The 24,435-nt window shown below is 45.2% G+C and overlaps 1 protein-coding gene across 1 annotated transcript in view; it reads left to right on the top strand.

Moving 5' to 3' along the window:
* The window catches only part of LOC116352978 (synaptic vesicle glycoprotein 2B-like), a 58,233-nt gene that overhangs the window by 21,865 nt on the left and 11,933 nt on the right, over window positions 1–24,435 (top strand). Inside the window, exons 2-4 of the mRNA XM_031820389.1 lie at window positions 3,482–4,252; window positions 22,192–22,372; window positions 23,344–23,495. Coding sequence (XP_031676249.1) covers window positions 3,775–4,252; window positions 22,192–22,372; window positions 23,344–23,495 — 811 coding nt within the window. The 5' untranslated portion in view covers window positions 3,482–3,774. The remainder of the gene's footprint in view (window positions 1–3,481; window positions 4,253–22,191; window positions 22,373–23,343; window positions 23,496–24,435) is intronic.

The raw sequence follows: 24,435 nt of genomic DNA, 5'->3' as shown, positions 1-24,435 counted from the left end.
GGACATACACACACAGTGAGGATTGCTACCGGTGTCAACTAGTACACACAGGAACTACTCTGGCTGTACGCCCACTCTCTCTCCGTACTCTCTGTCTGTCTTGGTGAAAGACTAGGGAATGACAGTCATCCTGTGAGCCATCCTGTGAACATGCTGGGTCTGACTGACAGACAGACAAACACTGGCTAGACACAGAGTAATGGACACCTTCGAGGAAAAGGCCAGACTCCTGTAATCTCTGTCAGTGATACAGAACAGGAAGACTCCTGGTTCAATCAGAGAACACACGTCAGTTATCCAGTGACCACACATTATCTCTCCGTCATTGCTTCACATGACATCAAAATGGCGTCACAGACGAGACAGGGGCTCAGCACATTGAATGAGCAGTACTCAAATCAAATCAAATGTATTTATATAGCCCTTCGTACATCAGCTGATATCTCAAAGTGCTGTACAGAAACCCAGCCTAAAACCCCAAACAGCAAGCAATGCAGGTGTTGAAGCACGTTGGCTAGGAAAAACTCCCTAAAAAGGCCAAAACCTAGGAAGAAACCTAGAGAGGAACCAGGCTATGAGGGGTGGGCAGTCCTCTTCTGGCTGTGCCGGGTGGAGATTATAACAGAACATGGCCAAGATGTTCAAATGTTCATAAATGACCAGCATTGTCAAATAATAGGTCTGGGACAGGTAGCACGTCCGGTGAACAGGTCAGGATTCCATAGCCGCAGGCAGAACAGTTGAAACTGGAACAGCAGCACGGCCAGGTGGACTTGGGACAGCAAGGAGTCATCATGCCAGGTAGTCCTGAGGCATGGTCCAAGGGCTCAGGTCCTCCGAGAGAGAGAAAGAAAGAGAGAAAGAGAGAATTAGAGAGAGCATACTTAAATTCACACAGGACACCGGATAAGACAGGAGAAGTACTCCAGATATAACAAACTGACCCTAGCCCCCCGACACATCAATTACTGCAGCATAAATACTGGAGGCTGAGACAGGAGGGATCAGGAGACACTGTGGCCCCATCCGATGATACCCCCGGACAGGGCCAAACAGGAAGGATATAACCCCACCCACTTTGCCAAAGCATAGCCCCCACACCACTAGAGGGATGTCTTCAACCACCAACTTACCATCCTGAGACAAGGCCGAGTATAGCCCACAAAGATCTCCGGCACGACACAACCCAAGGGGGGGCGCCAACCCAGGCAGGAAGATCACATCAGTGACTCAACCCAGTCAAGTGACTTGGCATGGAAGAGCACCAGTAAGCCAGTGACTCAGCCCCTGTAATAGGGTTAGAGGCAGAGAATCCCAGTGGAAAGAGGGGAACCGGCCAGGCAGAGACAGCAAGGGCGGTTCGTTGCTCCAGAGCCTTTCCGTTCACCTTCACACTCCTGGGCCAGACTACACTCAATCATATGACCCACTGAAGAGATGAGTCTCCATAAAGACTTAAAGGTTGAGACCAAGTCTGCGTCTCTCACATGGGTAGGCAGACCATTCTATAAAAATGGAGCTCTATAGGAGAAAGCCCTGCCTCCAGCTGTTTGCTTAGAAATTCTAGGGACAATTAGGAGGCCTGCTTCTTGCGACCGTAGCATACGTGTAGGTATGTACGGCAGGACCAAATCAGAGAGATAGGTAGGAGCAAGCCCATGTAATTTTTTATTTTATTTATTTATTTCACCTTTATTTAACCAGGTAGGCTAGTTGAGAACACCTTTATTTAACCAGGTAGGCTAGTTGAGAACACCTTTATTTAACCAGGTAGGCTAGTTGAGAACAAGTTCTCATTTGCAACTGCGAACGGGCCAAGATGAAGCATAGCAGTGTGAACAGACAACACAGAGTTACACATGGAGTAAACAATTAACAAGTCAATAACACAGTAGAAAAAAAGGGGAGTCTATATACATTGTGTGCAAAAGGCATGAGGAGGTAGGAGAATAATTACAATTTTGCAGATTAACACTGGAGTGATAAATGATCAGATGGTCATGTACAGGTAGAGATATTGGTGTGCAAAAGAGCAGAAAAGTAAATAAATAAAAACAGTACGGGGATGAGGTAGGTGAAAAGGGTGGGCTATTTACCGATAGACTATGTACAGCTCAGTACATAGTATGGGTTGGTTGTCACAGTGTTTACCATTAGTTTTCCTGTGGTAACCAGTATGGGTTGGTTGTCACAGTGTTTACCACAGGAAAACTAATGGTAAACACTGTGACAACCAACCCATACTGGTTACCACATTAAAACTAATAGTAAACACTGTGACAACCAACCCATACTGGTTACTACAGGAAAACTAATGGTAAACACTGTGACAACCAACCCATACTGGTTACTACAGGAAAACTAATGGTAAACACTGTGACAACCAACCCATACTGGTTACCACAGGAAAACTAATGGTAAACACTGTGACAACCAACCCATACTGGTTACCACAGGAAAACTAATGGTAAACACTGTGACAACCAACCCATACTGGTTACCACAGGAAAACTAATGGTAAACACTGTGACAACCAACCCATACTGGTTACCACAGGAAAACTAATGGTACTAACCAACCCATACTGGTTACCACAGGAAAACTAATGGTAAACACTGTGACAACCAACCCATACTGGTTACCACAGGAAAACTAATGGTAAACACTGTGACAACCAACCCATACTGGTTACCACAGGAAAACTAATGGTACTAACCAACCCATAATGTGTGACATCCAACTCCACTATGGAGCTGGTTACCACAGGTGGACAGAGAGTGTTTGGTGACTGATATCTCCATGTTAGATTAAGATAGGTCTGTCTGGTGTCTGATGTACAGGTTGGACAGGTCTGTCTGATGTACAGTTTGGACAGGTCTGTCTGGTGTACAGTTTAGACATGTCTGTCTGGTGTACAGTTTGGACAGGTCTGTCTGGTGTACAGTTTAGACAGGTCTGTCTGGTGTACAGTTTGGACATGTCTGTCTGGTGTACAGTTTAGACAGGTCTGTCTGGTGTACAGTTTGGACAGGTCTGTCTAGTGTACAGTTTGGACAGGTCTGTCTGGTGTCTGGTGTACAGTTTGGGCAGGTCTGTCTGGTGTACAGTTTGGACAGGTCTGTCTGGTGTCTGATGTTCAATTTAGACAGGTCTGTCTGGTGTCTGATTTTCAGTTTGGACAGGTCTGTCTGGTGTACAGGTTGGACAGGTCTGTCTGGTGTACAGTTTGGACAGGTCTGTCTGGTGTACAGTTTGGACAGGTCTGTCTGGTGTCTGATGTTCAGGTTGGACAGGTCTCTCTGGTGTCTGGTGTACAGGTTGGACAGGTCTGTCTGGTGTCTGATGTACAGGTTGGACAGGTCTGTCTGTTGTCTGATGTACAGTTTGCATGGAAAGTGTTCAACTACATTTCCCTAGTCATGCTGAGGCATAATTGAGGACATTTGAAGTTTGACCCTCCAATATGTTTTCTCTCTTCCAGGTCCAGCATGAGGCCTTGCACATCTGTTCACCAGGAGAGAGAGCCCTGTCACAAGAGATAGAGTCCTTCCACCACAGCTACTGAGGCCTTATCTAACACTGTATCAGGACCATTCTGCAGAGGAACCACCATTAATACCAACCTGACAGTTTCAGTTGTCTGGAGTAAAGGATCAGAAGTCATTGAGAGCAAGACAGAGTCCCTGCCAAGAATTATGCCAATATAGCCTCCTCAGTATCTCCAGCAGACAACCACTCTAGAGGTGCTAACGTAGTTCCTCTCCAGCAGTAACCATGGACGACCATTGGCAGAACAATGTGAACCAGCAGGGCACTGAGATCCCCACCTACGGGGAGGGAGGTGGCCAGGAGTACCCCTACCAGGCTGACTTCCCCCAGCAGGAGGGTGGGGGGGACGAGGATGCTAGGAGTGATGCCACGGAAGGTCACGATGAGGATGCAGAGGCGATGTACGAAGGAGAGTACCAGGGGATCCCCCACCCTGACGAGATCAAGGCGGCCCAGCGGGCAGCCAGGGCCGAGGCCAGGAAGAAGGCCAGGCTGGCAGCAGCGATGCCGGATGAGGAGGACCTGGCAGAACAGTACGAGAACATCATGGAGGACTGTGGGCACGGTCGTTTCCAGTGGACCCTGTTTATCGTGCTGGGCATGGCGCTGATGGCGGATGGCGTGGACGGATTTGTGGTGGGCTTTGTGTTGCCTAGCGCCGAGAAGGACATGTGCATATCCAACGCCAACAAGGGCATGCTGGGTAAGTCACAGTTAAAAGTTATTTGGGGGCGGGTCAATAAAACCTGTTGTTATGGAACACCTTCTGAGAATGGTTCTTCTAAACTGTTTAAAACTTCTTTGGAATAGGGGGCGGGTCAATAAAACCTGTTGTTATGGAACACCTTCTGAGAATGGTTCTTCTAAACTGTTTAAAACTTCTTTGGAATAGGGGGCGGGTCAATAAAACCTGTTGTTATGGAACACCTCCTGAGAATGGTTCTTCTAAACTGTTTAAAACTTCTTTGGGGGCGGTACTTTGACATCTGGATGAAAAGCCCAAAGTAAACTGCCTGCTACTCAGGCCCAGAAGCTGGGATATGCATATAATTGGTAGATTTGGATAGAAAACACTCTAAAGTATAACAGAACTGAAATGGCAGGCAAAACTCTGAGGACAAACCACCCCCCCCCCCAAGAAATTCACCATAACAAATCAAATCAAATCAAATGTATTTATATAGCCCTTCTTACATCAGCTGATATCTCAAAGTGCTGTACAGAAACCCAGCCTAAAACCCCAAACAGCAAGCAATGCAGGTGTAGAAACACTGATTTCAATGGCTGGCATTTTTATTATAGGGAAAAATCCTCCCTGATTGCAGTTCCTAGGGCTTCCACTAGATGTCAACAGTCTTTAGAAAGAGTTTCAGGCAGTTTTTTGGGAAAATCATTTTTCCAAGGGCTCCCATTTTGGCTGTATTGTTTCCATGCCCATGGCCGAGATAGCGGGTTCTTTTTGTTTATCTCCGGTAAAGACAATATGATTCTCCGTTTTAAATTGTATTGTTTCTTTGCGTATTAGGGTACCTAAGGATTGATTATAAACGTTGATTGACTTGTTTGGATAAGTTTATTGGTAACGTTTGGGATTCATTTTGTATGCATTTTGACCGATGGAAACGAGTGGATTATTGACTGAAGCGCGCCAGCTAAACTGAGTTTTTATGGATATAAAAAAGAAATGTATCGAACAAAAGGACCATTTGTAACAGACCTTTTGGAGTGCCAACAGAAGAAGAACTTCAAAGGTAAGGCATTTATTATATCGTTATTTCTGACTGTTGTGTCGCCACCTGCCTGGATGGAAAGGATTGTTATGCAATTGTATGGTGGGGGGCTGTCCTCAGATAATCACATGGTTTGCTTTCGCCGTAAATCCTTTTTGAAATCTGAAACCGCGGCTGGATTAACAAGAAGTTAAGCTTTATTTTGACATATTGCATGTGTATTTTCAACAATGTTAAATATTTACAATTGTGTAGTTTGAATTTGGCGCCCTGCACTTTCACCGGATGTTGGTCAGGTGGGACGGTAGCGTCCCATCTAGCCTAGAGAGATTTTAAGATAGTCTCTACATACTAATAGATATACTGTATTGGACAGACTGCTGCCTGCTTCCACCTGATAGAAAGTATACCACTGGATGTTGTGGCAGCTATTTACTGCCAGTATCACAGCATCACAACAGAAACATTACAGCATCCTGCTGGAGTCAACAGTGACAGCTACACAGACTAATGATTCAGCTGGCAGTCAACTCACCTGGCACCTGGCCTGTGTCCTGCCTGTGTCCGACCTGTGTCCGGCCTGTGTCTGGCCTGTGTCTGGCCTGTGTCCTGCCTGTGTCCAGCCTGTGTCCGGCCTGTATCTGGCCTGTGTCCGGCCTGTGTCTGGCCTGTTTCCGACCTGTGTCCGGCCTGTGTCTGGCCTGTGTCCTGCCTGTGTCCGGCCTGTGTCTGGCCTATTTCCGACCTGTGTCCGGCCTGTGTCCGGCCTGTGTCCGGCCTGTGTCCGGCCTGTGTCTGGCCTGTGTCCGGCCTGTGTCTGGCCTGTTTCCGACCTGTGTCCGGCCTGTGTCCGGCCTGTGTCTGGCCTGTGTCCGGCCTGTGTCTGGCCTGTGTCCGGCCTGTGTCCGGCCTGTGTTCAGCCAATCAGAGAGTCTGCCCTGTAGTTTCAACTGTTCTGCCTGCGGCTATGGAACCCTGACCTGTTCACCGGACGTGCTACCTGTCCCAGACCTGCTGTTTTCAACTCTCTAGAGACAGCAGGAGCAGTAGAGATACTCTTAATGATCGGCTATGAAAAGCCAACTGACATTTACTCCTGAGGTGCTGACTTGCTGCACCCTCAACAACTACTGTGATTATTATGATTCGACCATGCTGGTCATTTATGAACATTTGAACATCTTGGCCATGTTCTGTTCCTCTCTAGGTTTCTTCATAGGTTTTGGCCTTTCTAGGGAGTTTTTCCTAGCCACCGTGCTTCTCCATCTGCATTGCTTGCTGTTTGGGGTTTTAGGCTGGGTTTCTGTACAGCACTTTGAGATATCAGCTGATGTAAGAAGGGTTATATAAATACATTTGATTGGATTGGATTTTATTTTATTTTAGTGTTGAGCATGTAGCAGTCAGTCAAACACCATGGGGTCTTTCTGTCTCTGACCCCCGTGAAGATGCCTAAGGCCTGACTAAAATTAAGACAATATCTGCTTGCACGAAGGAGAAGTAGGCCTACCTGGCTCTACAATCATCAGTCTCAGTTTCTCTTGATCTTCAGCTAAATGAGCATTAATAGAACGTGTTATAACCTCTACAGTTATCAGTTATGCTATAACCACCCACAACGTGTTATAACCTCTACAGTTATCAGTTATGCTATAACCACCCAGAACGTGTTATAACCTCTACAGTTATCAGTTATGCTATAACCACCCAGAACGTGTTATAACCTCTACAGTTATGCTATAACCACCCAGAATGTGTTATAACCTCTACAGTTATCAGTTATGCTATAACCACCCAGAACGTGTTATAACCTCTACAGTTATGCTATAACCACCCAGAACGTGTTATAACCTCTACAGTTATGTTATTACCACCCAGAACGTGTTATAACCTCTACAGTTATGCTATAACCACCCAGAACGTGTTATAACCTCTACAGTTATCAGTTATGCTATAACCACCCAGAACGTGTTATAACCTCTACAGTTATGCTATAACCACCCAGAACGTGTTATAACCTCTACAGTTATCAGTTATGCTATAACCACCCAGAACGTGTTATAACCTCTACAGTTATGCTATAACCACCCAGAACGTGTTATAACCTCTACAGTTATGCTATAACCACTCAGAACGTGTTATAACCTCTACAGTTATCAGTTATGCTATAACCACCCAGAACGTGTTATAACCTCTACAGTTATCAGTTATGCTATTACCACCCAGAACGTGTTATAACCTCTACAGTTATCAGTTATGCTATTACCACCCAGAACGTGTTATAACCTCTACAGTTATGCTATAACCACCCAGAACGTGTTATAACCTCTACAGTTATCAGTTATGCTATAACCACCCAGAACGTGTTATAACCTCTACAGTTATCAGTTATGCTATAACCACCCAGAACGTGTTATAACCTCTACAGTTATGCTATAACCACTCAGAACGTGTTATAACCTCTACAGTTATCAGTTATGCTATAACCACCCAGAACGTGTTATAACCTCTACAGTTATCAGTTATGCTATAACCACCCAGAACGTGTTATAACCTCTACAGTTATCAGTTATGCTATTACCACCCAGAACGTGTTATAACCTCTACAGTTATCAGTTATGCTATAACCACCCAGAACGTGTTATAACCTCTACAGTTATCAGTTATGCTATAACCACCCAGAACGTGTTATAACCTCTACAGTTATGCTATAACCACCCAGAACGTGTTATAACCTCTACGGTTATGCTATAACCACCCAGAACGTGTTATAACCTCTACAGTTATGCTATAACCACCAGAACGTGTTACAACCTCCACAGTTATGCTATAACCACCCAGACTGTGTTATAACCTTAAAGTTATCAGTTATGCTATAACCACCCAGAACGTGTTATAACCTCTACAGTTATGCTGTAACCACCCACAACGTGTTATAACCTCTACAGTTATCAGTTATGCTATTACCACCCAGAACGTGTTATAACCTCTACAGTTATCAGTTATGCTATAACCACCAGAACGTGTTACAACCTCCACAGTTATGCTATAACCACCCAGACTGTGTTATAACCTTAAAGTTATCAGTTATGTTATAACCACCCAGAACGTGTTATAACCTCTACAGTTATGCTATAACCACCCAGACTGTGTTATAACCTTAAAGTTATCAGTTATGCTATAACCACCCAGAATGTGTTATAACCTCTACAGTTATGCTATAACCACCCAGAACGTGTTATAATCTCTACAGTTATGCTATAACCACCCAGAAAGTGTTATAACCTCTACAGTTATCCGTTAAAGCCAATATCGTGTTGCAACCTTTAGTCCAACACCAACCTGCTGCTCGTTCTGTAGCCCATATGTTTCCCATGTTGCAGGGAGGGAGAATAGTCCTGACAACTGAGTTCACTGGTCCCTGACACCAGAACAGATCCATTCATTATGTTATCCAGACCCTCCAACTGAGTTAACAAGACCCTGATACCAGAACAGATCCATTCATTATGTTATCCAGACCCTCCAACTGAGTTAACAAGACCCTGGTACCAGAACAGATCCATTCATTATGTTATCCAGACCCCCCAACTGAGTTAACAAGACCCTGATACCAGAACAGATCTATTCATTATGTTATCCAGACCCCCCAACTGAGTTAACAAGACCCTGATACCAGAACAGATCTATTCATTATGTTATCCAGACCCCCCAACTGAGTTAACAAGACCCTGATACCAGAACAGATCTATTCATTATGTTATCCAGGCCCAGACCCTCCAACTGAGATAACAAGACCCTGATACCAGAACAGATCCATTCATTATGTTATCCAGACCCTCCAACTGAGTTAACAAGACCCTGATTTATTTTATTTATTTATTTTACCTTTATTTAACCAGGTAGGCAAGTTGAGAACAAGTTCTCATTTACAATTGCGACCTGGCCCTGATACCAGAACAGATCCATTCATTATGTTATCCAGACCAAGCCCCAGGCCCTCCCCCAGTCCCTCCCCCAGCCCCTCCTCCAGCCACTCCCGCTGTGACTAGGCTGTGAACTGGTTGAAGGCTAACTGTGATGCCTGAGGCCTGGTACAAGGACATACCGTTTGTAGAGGGGTAGCATTTCGAGGGATACTAATCCACAGTGAGGTGCACTGACAGCCCACCACAGCAACACATGCCGCTAGTCTAAGCTAAGCTGCTTACTCAACTGTAATTAGGGCTGTAGTATAAACCCAGGACAGTGGGGGCCTGAGAGACATGAGACATATATTGTAGCTGCTTCTAGCAACGACGATCTACTGACACACACTGGTACAACATTACTCTACTATGAGCCTTGAGCCACTGTGTAAAGTCTGGTAGCACAACATTACTCTACTATGAGCCTTGAGCCACTGTGTAAAGTCTGGCTGCACAACATTACTCTACTATGAGCCTTGAGCCACTGTGTAAAGTCTGGCTGCACAACATTACTCTACTATGAGCCTTGAGCCACTGTGTAAAGTCTGGCAGCACAACATTACTCTACTATGAGCCTTGAGCCACTGTGTAAAGTCTGGCAGCACAACATTACTCTACTATGAGCCTTGAGCCACTGTGTAAAGTCTGGCAGCACAACATTACTCTACTGTTGGCTTGATTGACAGACAGAATGAGATTAGGTTTGGGATGATATACTGTCCGTCCGTCCGTTTGTTTGTTTGTTTATGTCCCTGGCAGTACTAATACCTCTCTCTCTCTCTCAATTCAATTCAATTTGCTTTATTGGCATGACGTAACAATGTACTGTACATACTGCCGAATATTGTCGACCGGACTACAGTAACAACAATAATCAAGGGTCAAAATAACCAGACATTCAACTATGACAATAAGCATAGAGGTCATGGTTGGTCTGTCAGACACTGTCCCTCATCCTATAGCAGGCAGCAATGGTCTGTCAGACACTGTCCCTCATCTTATGGCAGGCAGCAATGGTCTGTCAGACACTGTCCCTCATCTTATAGCAGGCAGCAATGGTCTGTCAGACACTGTCCCTCATCTTATGGCAGGCAGCAATGGTCTGTCAGACACTGTCCCTCATCTTATAGCAGGCAGCAATGGTCTGTCAGACACTGTCCCTCATCTTATAGCAGGCAGCAATGGTCTGTCAGACACTGTCCCTCATCTTATGGCAGGCAGCAATGGTCTGTCAGACACTGTCCCTCATCTTATAGCAGGCAGCAATGGTCTGTCAGACACTGTCCCTCATCTTATAGCAGGCAGCAATGGTCTGTCAGACACTGTCCCTCATCTTATGGCAGGCAGCAATGGTCTGTCAGACACTGTCCCTCATCTTATGGCAGGCAGCAATGGTCTGTCAGACACTGTCCCTCATCTTATGGCAGGCAGCAATGGTCTGTCAGACACTGTCCCTCATCTTATGGCAGGCAGCAATGGTCTGTCAGACACTGTCCCTCATCTTATGGCAGGCAGCAATGGTCTGTCAGACACTGTCCCTCATCTTATGGCAGGCAGCAATGGTCTGTCAGACACTGTCCCTCATCTTATAGCAGGCAGCAATGGTCTGTCAGACACTGTCCCTCATCTTATAGCAGGCAGCAATGGTCTGTCAGACACTGTCCCTCATCTTATAGCAGGCAGCAATGGTCTGTCAGACACTGTCCCTCATCTTATGGCAGGCAGCAATGTAGTGTGTTGCCAACCCACATAGAGGACATGGTTGGTCTGTCAGACACTGTCCCTCATCTTATGGCAGGCAGCAATGGTCTGTCAGACACTGTCCCTCATCTTATGGCAGGCAGCAATGGTCTGTCAGACACTGTCCCTCATCTTATGGCAGGCAGCAATGTAGTGTGTTGCCAACCCACATAGAGGACATGGTTGGTCTGTCAGACACTGTCCCTCATCTTATGGCAGGCAGCAATGTAGTGTGTTGCCAACCCACAGCTCTCTGTGTCCTCCCTCAACAGAACGGGTAGCCTATCCTCATCAGAGAGGTCTTTGAAACCTTAAATAAGGGTTTCAAATTTGGGGAAATTAAACAAATTGAATGAATTAGTGAAACTACTTTAAACTAAATGTAACTAAATGAAACTAATTGTTTTATATTTTTGACATTTTGTCAAGAAATGCAGCTCTGTCTCAGGTTCTGCTGTGGTGCAGTGGTTACACAGCCTTTCCTCTACAGGGAGCTAGGTTTTCCTGTGTCTACCCTGCAAGGCTGTTCTCACTGAGCCTATACGTTGTCAAGGTTTTTCTAAGGTTTTGATCAGTAACCATGGTCAAATAATTTTCCACGGTGTACTGTCAATTTAGGGCTAAATAGCACTGCATTTTGCTTTGTGATTGTGTTTCCCAATAAGCAATGTAGTTTTGTTTTGATTGTGTTGTAGTTTGTTTTATTCTGATTGATTGGATGTTCTGGTCCTGAGGCTTAGGTGTGTTAGTCTAACAGGTTAGTGAAATCAGCCCCAAGACCAGGTGGATGAGGGGACTGAAGCTTCAGTGTGTTAGTAGAACAGGTTAGTGAACTCAGCCCCAGGACCAGCTGGATGACGGAACTGAGGCTTCAGTGTGTTAGTAGAACGGGTTAGTGAACTCAGCCCCAGGACCAGCTGGATGACGGAACTGAGGCTTCAGTGTGTTAGTAGAACAGGTTAGTGAACTCAGCCCCAGGACCAGCTGGATGAGGGGACTGAGGCTTCAGTGTGTTAGTAGAACGGGTTAGTGAACTCAGCCCCAGGACCAGCTGGATGAGGGGACTCTTTTCTTTGCTCAGCTCTTGGCATTTCAGGGCTTGGTAATGACATGAGAGGGGGTCACTGTATTTTAGATGTTTCCCAAACTTAACTGCTCTTTTAAAAAATTATTTTTGTGGATAATGTCCTAATTCTGCCCTGCATGCATTGTTTGTAGTTTTCCTCTGGACATGTAAGAGAATCTTACAGAACTCTGCATGCAGGGTTTCAATGGGGTGTTTGTCCCATTGGGTGAAATCTTGTTTTACAGGTGGACCCCACACCTCGCTGCCATAAAGTGCAATTTGTTCAATGACAAATCTAAATTTGTTTTTAAATTAAGTAGAATGCCCTGCATACTTCCTCTCTCAGTTCATTCACTGCCTCATTAAGGTGTCCAGTTGAGCTTATTTTTAAACATAAGTAATTGTAGTGTGTACAGTACTCTATATATTTTGTACCAATTTAGATATATTTTGAGATATATTTTGTACCAATTTCGCACTAGTGAATTTGAGCATCTCATTTAGGATGACATTAGGTCTGCATGCATTTTAAATTTGACGGTCTGAAGTTTCTTATACTCAGGAGTTTGGGCTCCCGAGTGGTGCAGGGGTCTAAGGCACTACAGACCCTGGTTCAATACCAGTCCCATAGGGCTGCGCAACAATTGGTTACGTGTTTGGCCGGTGTAGGCCGTCACTGTAAATGAGAAATCCTTTGTTAACTGACTTGCCGAGTTAAATGAAGGTTAAATAAAGCATTATAGAGCTCCTGGTCTGGTGATTGGTCAGTAATGGTCAGTTTGATTGGTCAGTTTGATTGGTCAGTAATGGTTAGATTGATTGGCCTTCATATCTTTTTATAACATGGTTCAACTTGTCATGAATTTGTTCTGCGTCACTTTGAACAGTGTTGTAGAGAGTTTTATAATGGGTTATTAGTTTATAATGGGTAATTAGTTTATAATGGGGTATTAGTTTATAATGGGGTATTAGTCTATAATGGGTATTAGTTTTATAATGGGTTATTAGTTTATAATGGGGTATTAGTTTTATAACGGGTTATTAGTTTAGAATGGGTTATTAGTTTATAATGGGTTATTAGTTTAGAATGGGTTATTAGTTTAGAATGGGTTATTAGTTTAGAATGGGTTATTAGTTTATAACGGGTGTTAGTTTATAATGGGTTATTCGTTTATTACGGGTTATTAGTTTATACTGGGTTATTAGTTTATAATGGGGTATTAGTTTATAATGGGTTACTAGTTTATTATGGGTTATTAGTTTAATAATGGGGTATTAGTTTATAATGGGGTATTAGTTTATAATGGGTTATTAGTCTATAATGGGTTATTAGTTTAGAATGGGTTATTAATTTAGAATGGGTTATTAGTTTAGAATGGGTTATTAGTTTATAATGGGTGTTAGTTTATAATGGGTTATTAGTTTATAACGGGTGTTAGTTTCTCAGACGTCTTTTGTCCTCGTCTTGTCGTGTCCCGTTTATTACGGGTTATTCGTTTATACTGGGTTATTAGTTTATAATGGGGTATTAGTTTATAATGGGTTACTAGTTTATTATGGGTTATTAGTTTAATAATGGGGTATTAGTTTATAATGGGGTATTAGTTTATAATGGGTTATTAGTCTATAATGGGTTATTAGTTTAGAATGGGTTATTCATTTAGAATGGGTTATTAGTTTATAATGGGTTATTAGTTTATAATGGGTGTTAGTTTATAATGGGTTATTAGTTTATAACGGGTGTTAGTTTCTCAGACGTCTTTTGTCCTCGTCTTGTCGTGTCCCAACTTTTTTTCACATACATTTTTTTAATTTTCCATCAACTAATCTTCAAAACACTCTCCTGCAACCCGCCTCACCAATTTATATTTATAAAAAAGTATTATTTACCTCAGATCTGTAATCCTCCAAGAAGCTAGCCAGAAACTCCAAGAAGCTAGCCTGAAACTAGCCAGAAGCTAGCCAGGAGCTAGCCAGAAGCTAGCCCAGAAGCTAATCCAGAAGCTAATCAGAAGCTAGTTCAGAAGCTAGTTAGCTTCTTTACTGGCAAATCGTTAGTATTCAGCTAACCACGGTTTGTGGTCATCAGCTATCCTTTAGCTCGAAAATCTATCGCCAGTTTTGTATGGCGCAGCGCGGCTCGGAACGGAACATACTGGACCAATTTTTTCTCTCCATGTCCCTGGATTTCAACCGCTCTTTGGACATTCATACCTGGATCTCACAGTTAGCTAGCTGCTATCCGTGTGACTATCGGCTTTCGTCGATTCCGGAGCAAACATCAATTATTCCGGAGCTAGCCAGCTCCGTCAATTACTCCTGAGTTCCATCAATCACTCCTGGGCTGCAGTCACCTATCCGGACCCGTTTTGCTGCCTACGCGGAGCCCCACCGGGCCTTCACAACTGGACTGCCGACGTTATCTACCCGAAGGAATTATCCGGCTGGCTCCTCCGTCGCGACGTTACCTGAACGCCCATCTGCAGGCCTGCTAACCGTTAGCTGTCTTATCGGCTGCTATCTGAATAGACAATCAGACAATTATTTTTTTATTTTTTATTATTATGTTTTCTTCTTGGGCCTCTATAACTATATCTATTGTTTTTATTTTTGTTGTTGTTGTGTGATTTGGATTAATCCCCTCTACCACACGGAACCCCACTAATCTACTGACGGAACGCAAGAGGTGGCTAATAACATACCTCCATCCTATGCTAGCTTGCTACCTATGGCCTGGCTAGCTGTCTAAATCGCCGTGACCCCCAACCAACCTCTCCACTCACTGGACCCTTTTGATCACTCGACTAAGCATGCCTCTCCTTAATGTCAATATGCCTTGTCCATTGCTGTTCTGGTTAGTGTTTATTGGCTTATTTCACTGTAGAGCCTCTAGTCCTGCTCACTATACCTTATCCAACCTATTAGTTCCACCACCCACACATGCAATGACATCTCCTGGTTTCAATGATGTTTCTAGAGACAATATCTCTCTCTTCATCACTCAATACCTAGGTTTACCTCCACTATATTCACATCCTACCATACCTTTGTCTGTACATTATACCCTGATGCTATTTTATCGCCCCCAGAAACCTCCTTTTACTCTCTGTTCCAGACGTTCTAGACGACCAATTCTTATTGCTTTTAGCCGCACCCTTATTCTACTCCTCCTATGTTCCTCTGGCGATGTAGAGGTGAATCCAGGCCCTGCAGTGCCTAGCTCCACTCCTATTCCCCAGGTGCTCTCTTTTGATGACTTCTGTAACCGTAATAGCCTTGGTTTCATGCATGTTAACATTAGAAGCCTCCTCCCTAAGTTTGTTCTATTCACTGCTTTAGCACACTCTGCCAACCCGGATGTTCTAGCTGTGTCTGAATCCTGGCTTAGGAAGACCACCAAAAATTCTGAAATTTTAATTCCAAACTACAACATTTTCAGACAAGATAGAACTGCCAAAGGGGGCGGTGTTGCAATCTACTGCAAAGATAGCCTGCAGAGTTCTGTCCTACTATCCAGGTCTGTACCCAAACAATTTGAACTTCTACTTTTAAAAATCCACCTCTCTAAAAACAAGTCTCTCACCGTTGCCGCCTGCTATAGACCACCCTCTGCCCCCAGCTGTGCTCTGGACACCATATGTGAACTGATTGCCCCCCATCTATCTTCAGAGCTCGTGCTGCTAGGCGACCTAAACTGGAACATGCTTAACACCCCAGCCATCCTACAATCTAAACTTGATGCCCTCAATCTTACACAAATTATCAATGAACCTACCAGGTACCTCCCCAAAGCCTTAAACAGGGGCACCCTCATAGATATCATCCTAACCAACTTGCCCTCTAAATACACCTCTGCTGTCTTCAACCAAGATCTCAGTGATCACTGCCTCATTGCCTGCATCCGTAATGGGTCAGCGGTCAAACGACCTCCACTCATCACTGTAAAACGCTCCCTGAAACAATTCAGCGAGCAGGCCTTTCTAATCGACCTGGCCGGGGTATCCTGGAAGGATATTGATCTCATCCCGTCAGTAGAGGATGCCTGGATATTTTTTTTAAATGCCTTCCTAACCATCTTAAATAAACATGCCCCATTCAAGAAATGTAGAACCAGGAACAGATACAGCCCTTGGTTCTCCCCAGACCTGACTGCCCTTAACCAACACAAAAACATCCTATGGCGTTCTGCGTTAGCATCGAACAGCCCCCGTGATATGCAGCTGTTCAGGGAAGCTAGAAACCATTATACACAGGCAGTTAGAAAAGCCAAGGCTAGCTTCTTCAAGCAGAAATTTGCTTCCTGCAACACTAACTCAAAAAAGTTCTGGGACACTGTAAAGTCCATGGAGAATAAGAACACCTCCTCCCAGCTGCCCACTGCACTGAAGATAGGAAACACTGTCACCACTGATAAATCCACCATAATTGAGAATTTCAATAAGCATTTTTCTACGGCTGGCCATGTTTTCCACCTGGCTACTCCTACCCCGGTCAACAGCACTGCACCCCAACAGCAACTCGCCCAAGCCTTCCCCATTTCTCCTTCTCCCAAATCCGTTCAGCTGATGTTCTGAAAGAGCTGCAAAATCTGGACCCCTACAAATCAGCCCGGCTAGACAATCTGGACCCTTTCTTTATAAAATGATCTGCCGAAATTGTTGCCACCCCTATTACTAGCCTGTTCAACCTCTCTTTCGTGTCGTCTGAGATTCCCAAAGATTGGAAAGCAGCTGCGGTCATCATCACACTCTTGACCCAAACTGCTACAGACCTATATCTATCCTACCATGCCTTTCTAAGGTCTTCGAAAGCCAAGTCAACAAACAGATTACCGACCATTTCGAATCTCACCATACCTTCTCTGCTATGCAATCTGGCTTCAGAGCTGGTCATGGGTGCACCTCAGCCACGCTCAAGGTCCTAAACGATATCTTAACCGCCATCCATAAGAAACATTACTGTGCAGCCGTATTCATTAATCTGGCCAAGGCTTTCGACTCTGTCAATCGCCACATCCTCATCGGCAGACTCGACAGCCTTGGTTTCTCAAATGATTGCCTCGCCTGGTTCACCAACTACTTCTCTGATAGAGTTCAGTGTGTCAAATCGGAGGGTCTGCTGTCCGGACCTCTGGCAGTCTCTATGGGGGTTCCACAGGGTTCAATTCTTGGACAGACTCTCTTCTCTGTATACATCAATGAGGTCGCTCTTGCTGCTGGTGCATCTCTGATCCACCTCTACGCAGACGACACCATTCTGTATACTTCTGGCCCTTCTTTGGACACTGTGTTAACAACCCTCCAGGCAAGCTTCAATGCCATACAACTCTCCTTCCGTGGCCTCCAATTGCTCTTAAATACAAGTAAAACTAAATGCATGCTCTTCAACCGATCGCTACCTGCACCTACTCGCCTGTCCAACATCACTACTCTGGACGGCTCTGACTTAGAATACGTGGACAACTACAAATACTTAGGTGTCTGGTTAGACTGTAAACTCTCCTTCCAGATCCATATCAAACATCTCCAATCCAAAGTTAAATCTAGAATTGGCTTCCTATTTCACAACAAAGCATCCTTCACCCATGCTGCCAAACATACCCTTGTAAAACTGACCATCCTACAAATCCTCGACTTTGGCGATGTCATTTACAAAATAGCCTCCAATACCCTACTCAACAAATTGGATGCAGTCTATCACAGTGCAATCCGTTTTGTCACCAAAGCCCCATATACTACCCACCATTGCGACCTGTACGCTCTCGTTGGCTGGCCCTCGCTTCATACTCATCGCCAAACCCACTGGCTCCATGTCATCTACAAGACCCTGCTAGGTAAAATCCCCCTTATCTCAGCTCGCTGGTCAGCATAGCATCTCCCACCTGTAGCACACGCTCCAGCAGGTATATCTCTCTAGTCACCCCCAAAACCAATTCTTTCTTTGGCCGCCTCTCCTTCCAGTTCTCTGCTGCCAATGACTGGAACGAACTACAAAAATCTCTGAAACTGGAAACACTTATCTCCCTCACTAGCTTTAAGCACCAACTGTCAGAGCAGCTCACAGATTACTGCACCTGTACATAGCCCACCTATAATTTAGCCCAAACAACTACCTCTTTCCCAACTGTATTTAATTTATTTATTTATTTTGCTCCTTTGCACCCCATTATTTTTATTTCTACCTTGCACATTCTTCCCATTGCAAAACTACCATTCCAGTGTTTTACTTGCTATATTGTATTTACTTTGCCAACATGGCCTTTTTGCCTTTACCTCCCTTCTCACCTCATTTGCTCACATTGTATATAGACTTGTTTAAACTGTATTATTGACTGTATGTTTGTTTTACTCCATGTGTAACTTTGTGTTGTTGTATCTGTCGAACGCTTTGCTTTATCTTGGCCAGGTCGCAATTGTAAATGAGAACTTGTTCTCAACTTGCCTACCTGGTTAAATAAAGGTGAAATAAAAATAAATAAAATAAATAAAAATAATGGGTTATTAGTTTATAATGGGTTATTAGTTTATAATGGGGGTTAGTTTATAATGGGTTATTATTAGTTTATAATGGGTTATTAGTTTATAATGGGTTATTCGTTTATAATGGGTTATTCGTTTATAATGGGTGTTAGTTTATAATGGGTTATTAGTTTATAATGGGTGTTAGTTTATAATGGGTTATTAATTTATAATGGGTTATTAGTTTATAATGGGTGTTAGTTTATAATGGGTATTCGTTTATAATGGGTGTTAGTTTATAATGGGTTATTATTAGTTTATACTGGGTATTAGTTTATAATGGGTTATTCGTTTATAATGGGTATTAGTTTATAATGGGTATTCGTTTATAATGGGTTATTAATTTATAACTAGTTATTAGTTTATAATGGGTTATTAATTTATAATGGGTTATTAGTTTATAATGGGTGTTGTTTATAATGGGTATTAGTTTATAATGGGTTATTAGTTTATAATGGGTTATTCGTTTATAATGGGTTATTAGTTTATAATGGGGTATTAGTTTATAATGGGTTATTAGTTTATAATGGGGCATTAGTTTATAATGGGGTATTAGTTTATAATGGGGTATTAGTTTATAATGGGTTTATATATATACGTTTATATATATATAGGGGCGGCAGGTAGTCTAGTGGTTAGAGTGTAGGGGCAGCAGGTAGTCTAGTGGTTAGAGTGTAGGGGCAGCAGGTAGTCTAGTGGTTAGAGTGTAGGGGCGGTAGGTAGTCTAGTGGTTAGAGTGTAGGGGCAGCAGGTAGTCTAGTGGTTAGAGTGTAGGGGCGGTAGGTAGTCTAGTGGTTAGAGTGTAGGGGCAGCAGGTAGTCTAGTGGTTAGAGTGTAGGGGCAGCAGGTAGTCTAGTGGTTAGAGTGTAGGGGCAGCAGGTAGTCTAGTGGTTAGAGTGTAGGGGCAGCAGGTAGTCTAGTGGTTAGAGTGTAGGGGCAGCAGGTAGTCTAGTGGTTAGAGTGTAGGGGCAGCAGGTAGTCTAGTGGTTAGAGTGTAGGGGCAGCAGGTAGTCTAGTGGTTAGAGTGTAGGGGCGGCAGGTAGTCTAGTGGTTAGAGTGTAGGGGCGGCAGGTAGTCTAGTGGTTAGAGTGTAGGGGCGGCAGGTAGTCTAGTGGTTAGAGTGTAGGGGCGGCAGGTAGTCTAGTGGTTAGAGTGTAGGGGCGGCAGGTAGTCTAGTGGTTAGAGTGTAGGGGCAGCAGGTAGTCTAGTGGTTAGAGTGTAGGGGCAGCAGGTAGTCTAGTGGTTAGAGTGTAGGGGCGGCAGGTAGTCTAGTGGTTAGAGTGTAGGGGCAGCAGGTAGTCTAGTGGTTAGAGTGTAGGGGCAGCAGGTAGGCTAGTGGTTAGAGTGTAGGGGCAGCAGGTAGTCTAGTGGTTAGAGTGTAGGGGCAGCAGGTAGTCTAGTGGTTAGAGTGTAGGGGCAGCAGGTAGTCTAGTGGTTAGAGTGTAGGGGCAGCAGGTAGTCTAGTGGTTAGAGTGTAGGGGCAGCAGGTAGTCTAGTGGTTAGAGTGTAGGGGCGGCAGGTAGTCTAGTGGTTAGAGTGTAGGGGCAGCAGGTAGTCTAGTGGTTAGAGTGTAGGGGCGGCAGGTAGTCTAGTGGTTAGAGTGTAGGGGCGGCAGGTAGCCTAGTGGTTAGAGTGTAGGGGCGGTAGGTAGCCTAGTGGTTAGAGTGTAGGGGCGGTAGGTAGCCTAGTGGTTGGAGTGTGGAGGCGGCAGGTAGCCTAGTGGTTAGAGTGTAGGGGCGTCAGGTAGGCTAGTGGTTAGAGTGTAGGGGCGGCAGGTAGCCTAGTGGTTAGAGTGTAGGGGCGGTAGGTAGCCTAGTGGTTAGAGTGTAGGGGCGGTAGGTAGCCTAGTGGTTGGAGTGTGGAGGTGGCAGGTAGCCTAGTGGTTAGAGTGTAGGGGCGTCAGGTAGGCTAGTGGTTAGAGTGTAGGGGCGGCAGGTAGCCTAGTGGTTAGAGTGTAGGGGCGTCAGGTAGGCTAGTGGTTAGAGTGTAGGGGCGGCAGGTAGCCTAGTGGTTAGAGTGTAGGGGCGTCAGGTAGGCTAGTGGTTAGAGTGTAGGGGCGGTAGGTAGCCTAGTGGTTGGAGTGTGGAGGCGGCAGGTAGCCTAGTGGTTGGAGTGTGGAGGCGGCAGGTAGCCTAGTGGTTAGAGTGTAGGGGCGTCAGGTAGGCTAGTGGTTAGAGTGTAGGGGCGGCAGGTAGCCTAGTGGTTAGAGTGTAGGGGCGGTAGGTAGCCTAGTGGTTAGAGTGTAGGGGCGGTAGGTAGCCTAGTGGTTGGAGTGTGGAGGTGGCAGGTAGCCTAGTGGTTAGAGTGTAGGGGCGTCAGGTAGGCTAGTGGTTAGAGTGTAGGGGCGGCAGGTAGCCTAGTGGTTAGAGTGTAGGGGCGTCAGGTAGGCTAGTGGTTAGAGTGTAGGGGCGGCAGGTAGCCTAGTGGTTAGAGTGTAGGGGCGTCAGGTAGGCTAGTGGTTAGAGTGTAGGGGCGGTAGGTAGCCTAGTGGTTGGAGTGTGGAGGCGGCAGGTAGCCTAGTGGTTGGAGCGTTGGACCAGTAACCAAAAAGTTGCTAGATCTAATCCCTGAGCTGACAAGGTAACAATCTGTCAAGGCAGTTAAACCCACTGTTCCTAGGCTGTCACTGTAAATAAGAATTTGTTCTTAATTAACTGACTTTTTTTTATTCTGAGTGTACGTTTATAGAGTTTTAAAGTCTCACAGCAATGAAGGCCGTTTGCCTGAATATATAGTTGATGTTTTGTTCTGCCAGATTGATGCCTTCTTCACTGTGAGTGGATGTGCTATCCAGGAAGTTATTTAAGAGTGTCTGGATATTTTGGTTACTGGTTGCTGTCTGCTATTCTTCTGTGCTGTTTTGGGCCCATCTGTATTAATGTCTGATGTTGTACAGTTTACTGGGCTGTGAATGTCTGATGTTGTACAGCTTACTGGGCTGTGAATGTCTGATGTTGTACAGCTTACTGGGCTGTGAATGTTTGGTTGTTTCCATGTCTGTTCTTTTGAGGAACAGCATAACGTGTCTGTGATCAGACAGAGGTGTTAGTGGCTTGACAGTGAGAGAAGGGGTCCTTGTCTGTGATCATATAGTCTACTGTACTGTGGCCAAGAGGTGAGCAGTAGGTGAATCTCCCCAAAGAGTCCCCCCCGTAACCTACCATTGACAAAGTTCAGACCCAGGCTTCTACAGAGCTGCAAAAGATCCCTTCCGTTCTTGATGACGGTGCTGTCACTGTTGTTTCTATGGGGCAGATGAAGACAGTTAGAAACAGTACGGCCTGTAATAAAGCTGTCCCCTCGTGTGGTCGTTAGATCCGGTAGTGTTCCTGTGAGCGAATTTGTGTCCCCACAGATGAGGACATTTCCATGGGCCTGCAAATGGCAGGTCTCTTCCTCAAGGGTGTGGAATATCTTCTTTGAGTTATATGGGGATTCTGAGGGGGGGGGGATATATAGCGCAAAATAACACATTTTTCTGTCAGTACAAGTTCTATTTTCAGTTTTAACCAAATGTGGGGATCAATTCGATTTTGTTTTTGGGATTTGCACCAAATGATCAATCCTCCAGAGTCTCTGCCTCTATTGACAGAGCTGTGTTTCTCTCTCTCTGTTAACAGGTCTGTTGGTGTATGTGTCGATGATGGTGGGGGCTTTCGTGTGGGGCAGCCTGGCGGATAAGATGGGCCGTAGGAAATGTCTGATCTACTGTCTGGCCATCGACTGTGTCTTCAGCTTCCTGTCCTGCTTCGCTCAGGGATACGGATTCTTCCTCTTCTTCCGGTTCTGCTCCGGCTTCGGGTGAGATGAGACTCTGTTGCTGAGATGGAGAGAGAGATGAAGAGAGAGATGGCGAGAGGGATGTAGAGAGATGGATGTAGAGAGAGAGATGGAGAGAGGGATGTAGAGAGAGATGGTGAGAGGGATGTAGAGAGAGATGGTGAGAGATGGATGTAGAGAGATGGCAAGAGGGATGTAGAGAGAGGGATGGAGAGGGAGATGAAGAGAGATGGATGAAGATAGATGGATGTAGAGAGAGGGATGGAGAGGGAGATGAGGAGAGATGGATGTTGAGAGAGGGATGGAGAGGGAGATGAAGAGAGATGATTACTGTAAGCTATCTCTGTCTGGAGGAATCCCTGATCCCAGCTCTGTCTGGAGGACTCCCTGAGCCCAGCTCTGCCTGGAGGACTCCCCTTGAACCCAGCTCTGTCTGGAGGACTCCCTGAGCCCAGCTCTGCCTGGAGGACTCCCTGAACCCAGCTCTGCCTGGAGGACTCCCCTTGAACCCAGCTCTGTCTGGAGAACTCCCTGAGCCCAGCTCTGTCTGGAGGACTCCCTGAACCCAGCTCTGCCTGGAGGACTCCCTGAGCCCAGCTCTGTCTGAAGGACTCCCTGAGCCCAGCTCTGTCTGGAGGACTCCCTGAGCCCAGCCAAGGCCCCAAGATCATAACATCATGGTCCAGTCCTAAATGGCAGCTTATTCCCTATGAAGTTCACTTCCTATGGGCTCTGGTCAGAAGGTTCGCTCTACAAAGGGAATACGGTGACATTTGGACACATATCATAACAGAACCCTTTCCCGGATCCAAAGGGAGAATAGGTCCAGGTGTCTGGGGTTGTGTGGTCAGACCGTGAATTCAACAAAGTCCACAGAACAGACCTCCTCAAGAGGAATCACACCCCATTTCACTGTTTCAACAATCCTGCACATGTTAAAGAATATATTCAGAGTTTAAATGTCTCTAATCTCTGTTGTATTGTTCCACCAGGATCGGAGGGACTGTCCCCATCGTGTACACCTACTTCGCAGAGTTCCTCCAGATGGATAAGAGAGGGGAGCACCTTAGCTGGCTGTGTATGTTCTGGATGTTTGGTGGGCTCTACGCCTCCTTCACCGCCTGGGGAATCATCCCTCACTACGGTACCAAGCCATGTTGCTGTTATGTAATACTTGATGAATTTCATAGTAGATTAATTGAGTAGTTTGGGCTTGACCTGATCAGGCCCTGATGGAACCCATACACTCTTTGAGCTCAGCTGTAACGTCACCCAGCAGGTAATGGCCCTGACTGTGCTGTTGTTGATGATGATGATGATGATGGTGATGGTAATGGCCCTGACTGTGCTGTTGTTGATGATGGTGATGGTAATGGTAATGGTAATGGCCCTGACTGTGCTGTTGTTGATGATGGTGATGGTGATGGTAATGGTGATGGCCCTGACTGTGCTGTTGTTGATGATGGTGATGGTGATGGCCCTGACTGTGCTGTTGTTGATGATGGTAATGGCCCTGACTGTGCTGTTGTTGATGATGGTGATGATGGTGATGATGGTGGTGATGATGATGGTGATGATGGTGATGATGATGATGATGGTGATGATATTGGTGATGGTGATGATGGTGATGATGGTGGTGATGATAATGATGGTGATGATGGTGATGATGGTGGTGATGGTCATGATGGTGGTGATGGTGTTGGTGATGATGGTGATGATGATGATGGCGATGATGGTGATGATGGTGGTGATGGTGGTGTTGGTGTTGATGATGATGATGTTGATGGCGATGATGGTGATGATGATGATGGTGATGATGGTGGTGATGGTGTTGGTGTTGATGGTAATGATGGTGATGATGATGATGGTGATGATGATGATGGTGATGATGATGATGGTGATGATTGTGGTGATGGTGTTGGTGTTGGTGTTGATGGTGATGATGGTGATGATGATGATGATGATGATGTTGATGGCGATGATGGTGATGATGATGATGGTGATGATGGTGGTGATGGTGTTGGTGTTGATGGTGATGATGGTGATGATGATGGTTGTGATGATGATGATGATGATGGTCATGA

The sequence above is a fragment of the Oncorhynchus kisutch genome, unplaced genomic scaffold (assembly GCF_002021735.2).
Source record: "Oncorhynchus kisutch isolate 150728-3 unplaced genomic scaffold, Okis_V2 scaffold3334, whole genome shotgun sequence".
NCBI lineage: Eukaryota > Metazoa > Chordata > Actinopteri > Salmoniformes > Salmonidae > Oncorhynchus > Oncorhynchus kisutch.
This window is presented reverse-complemented; position numbering and strand designations above follow the sequence as displayed.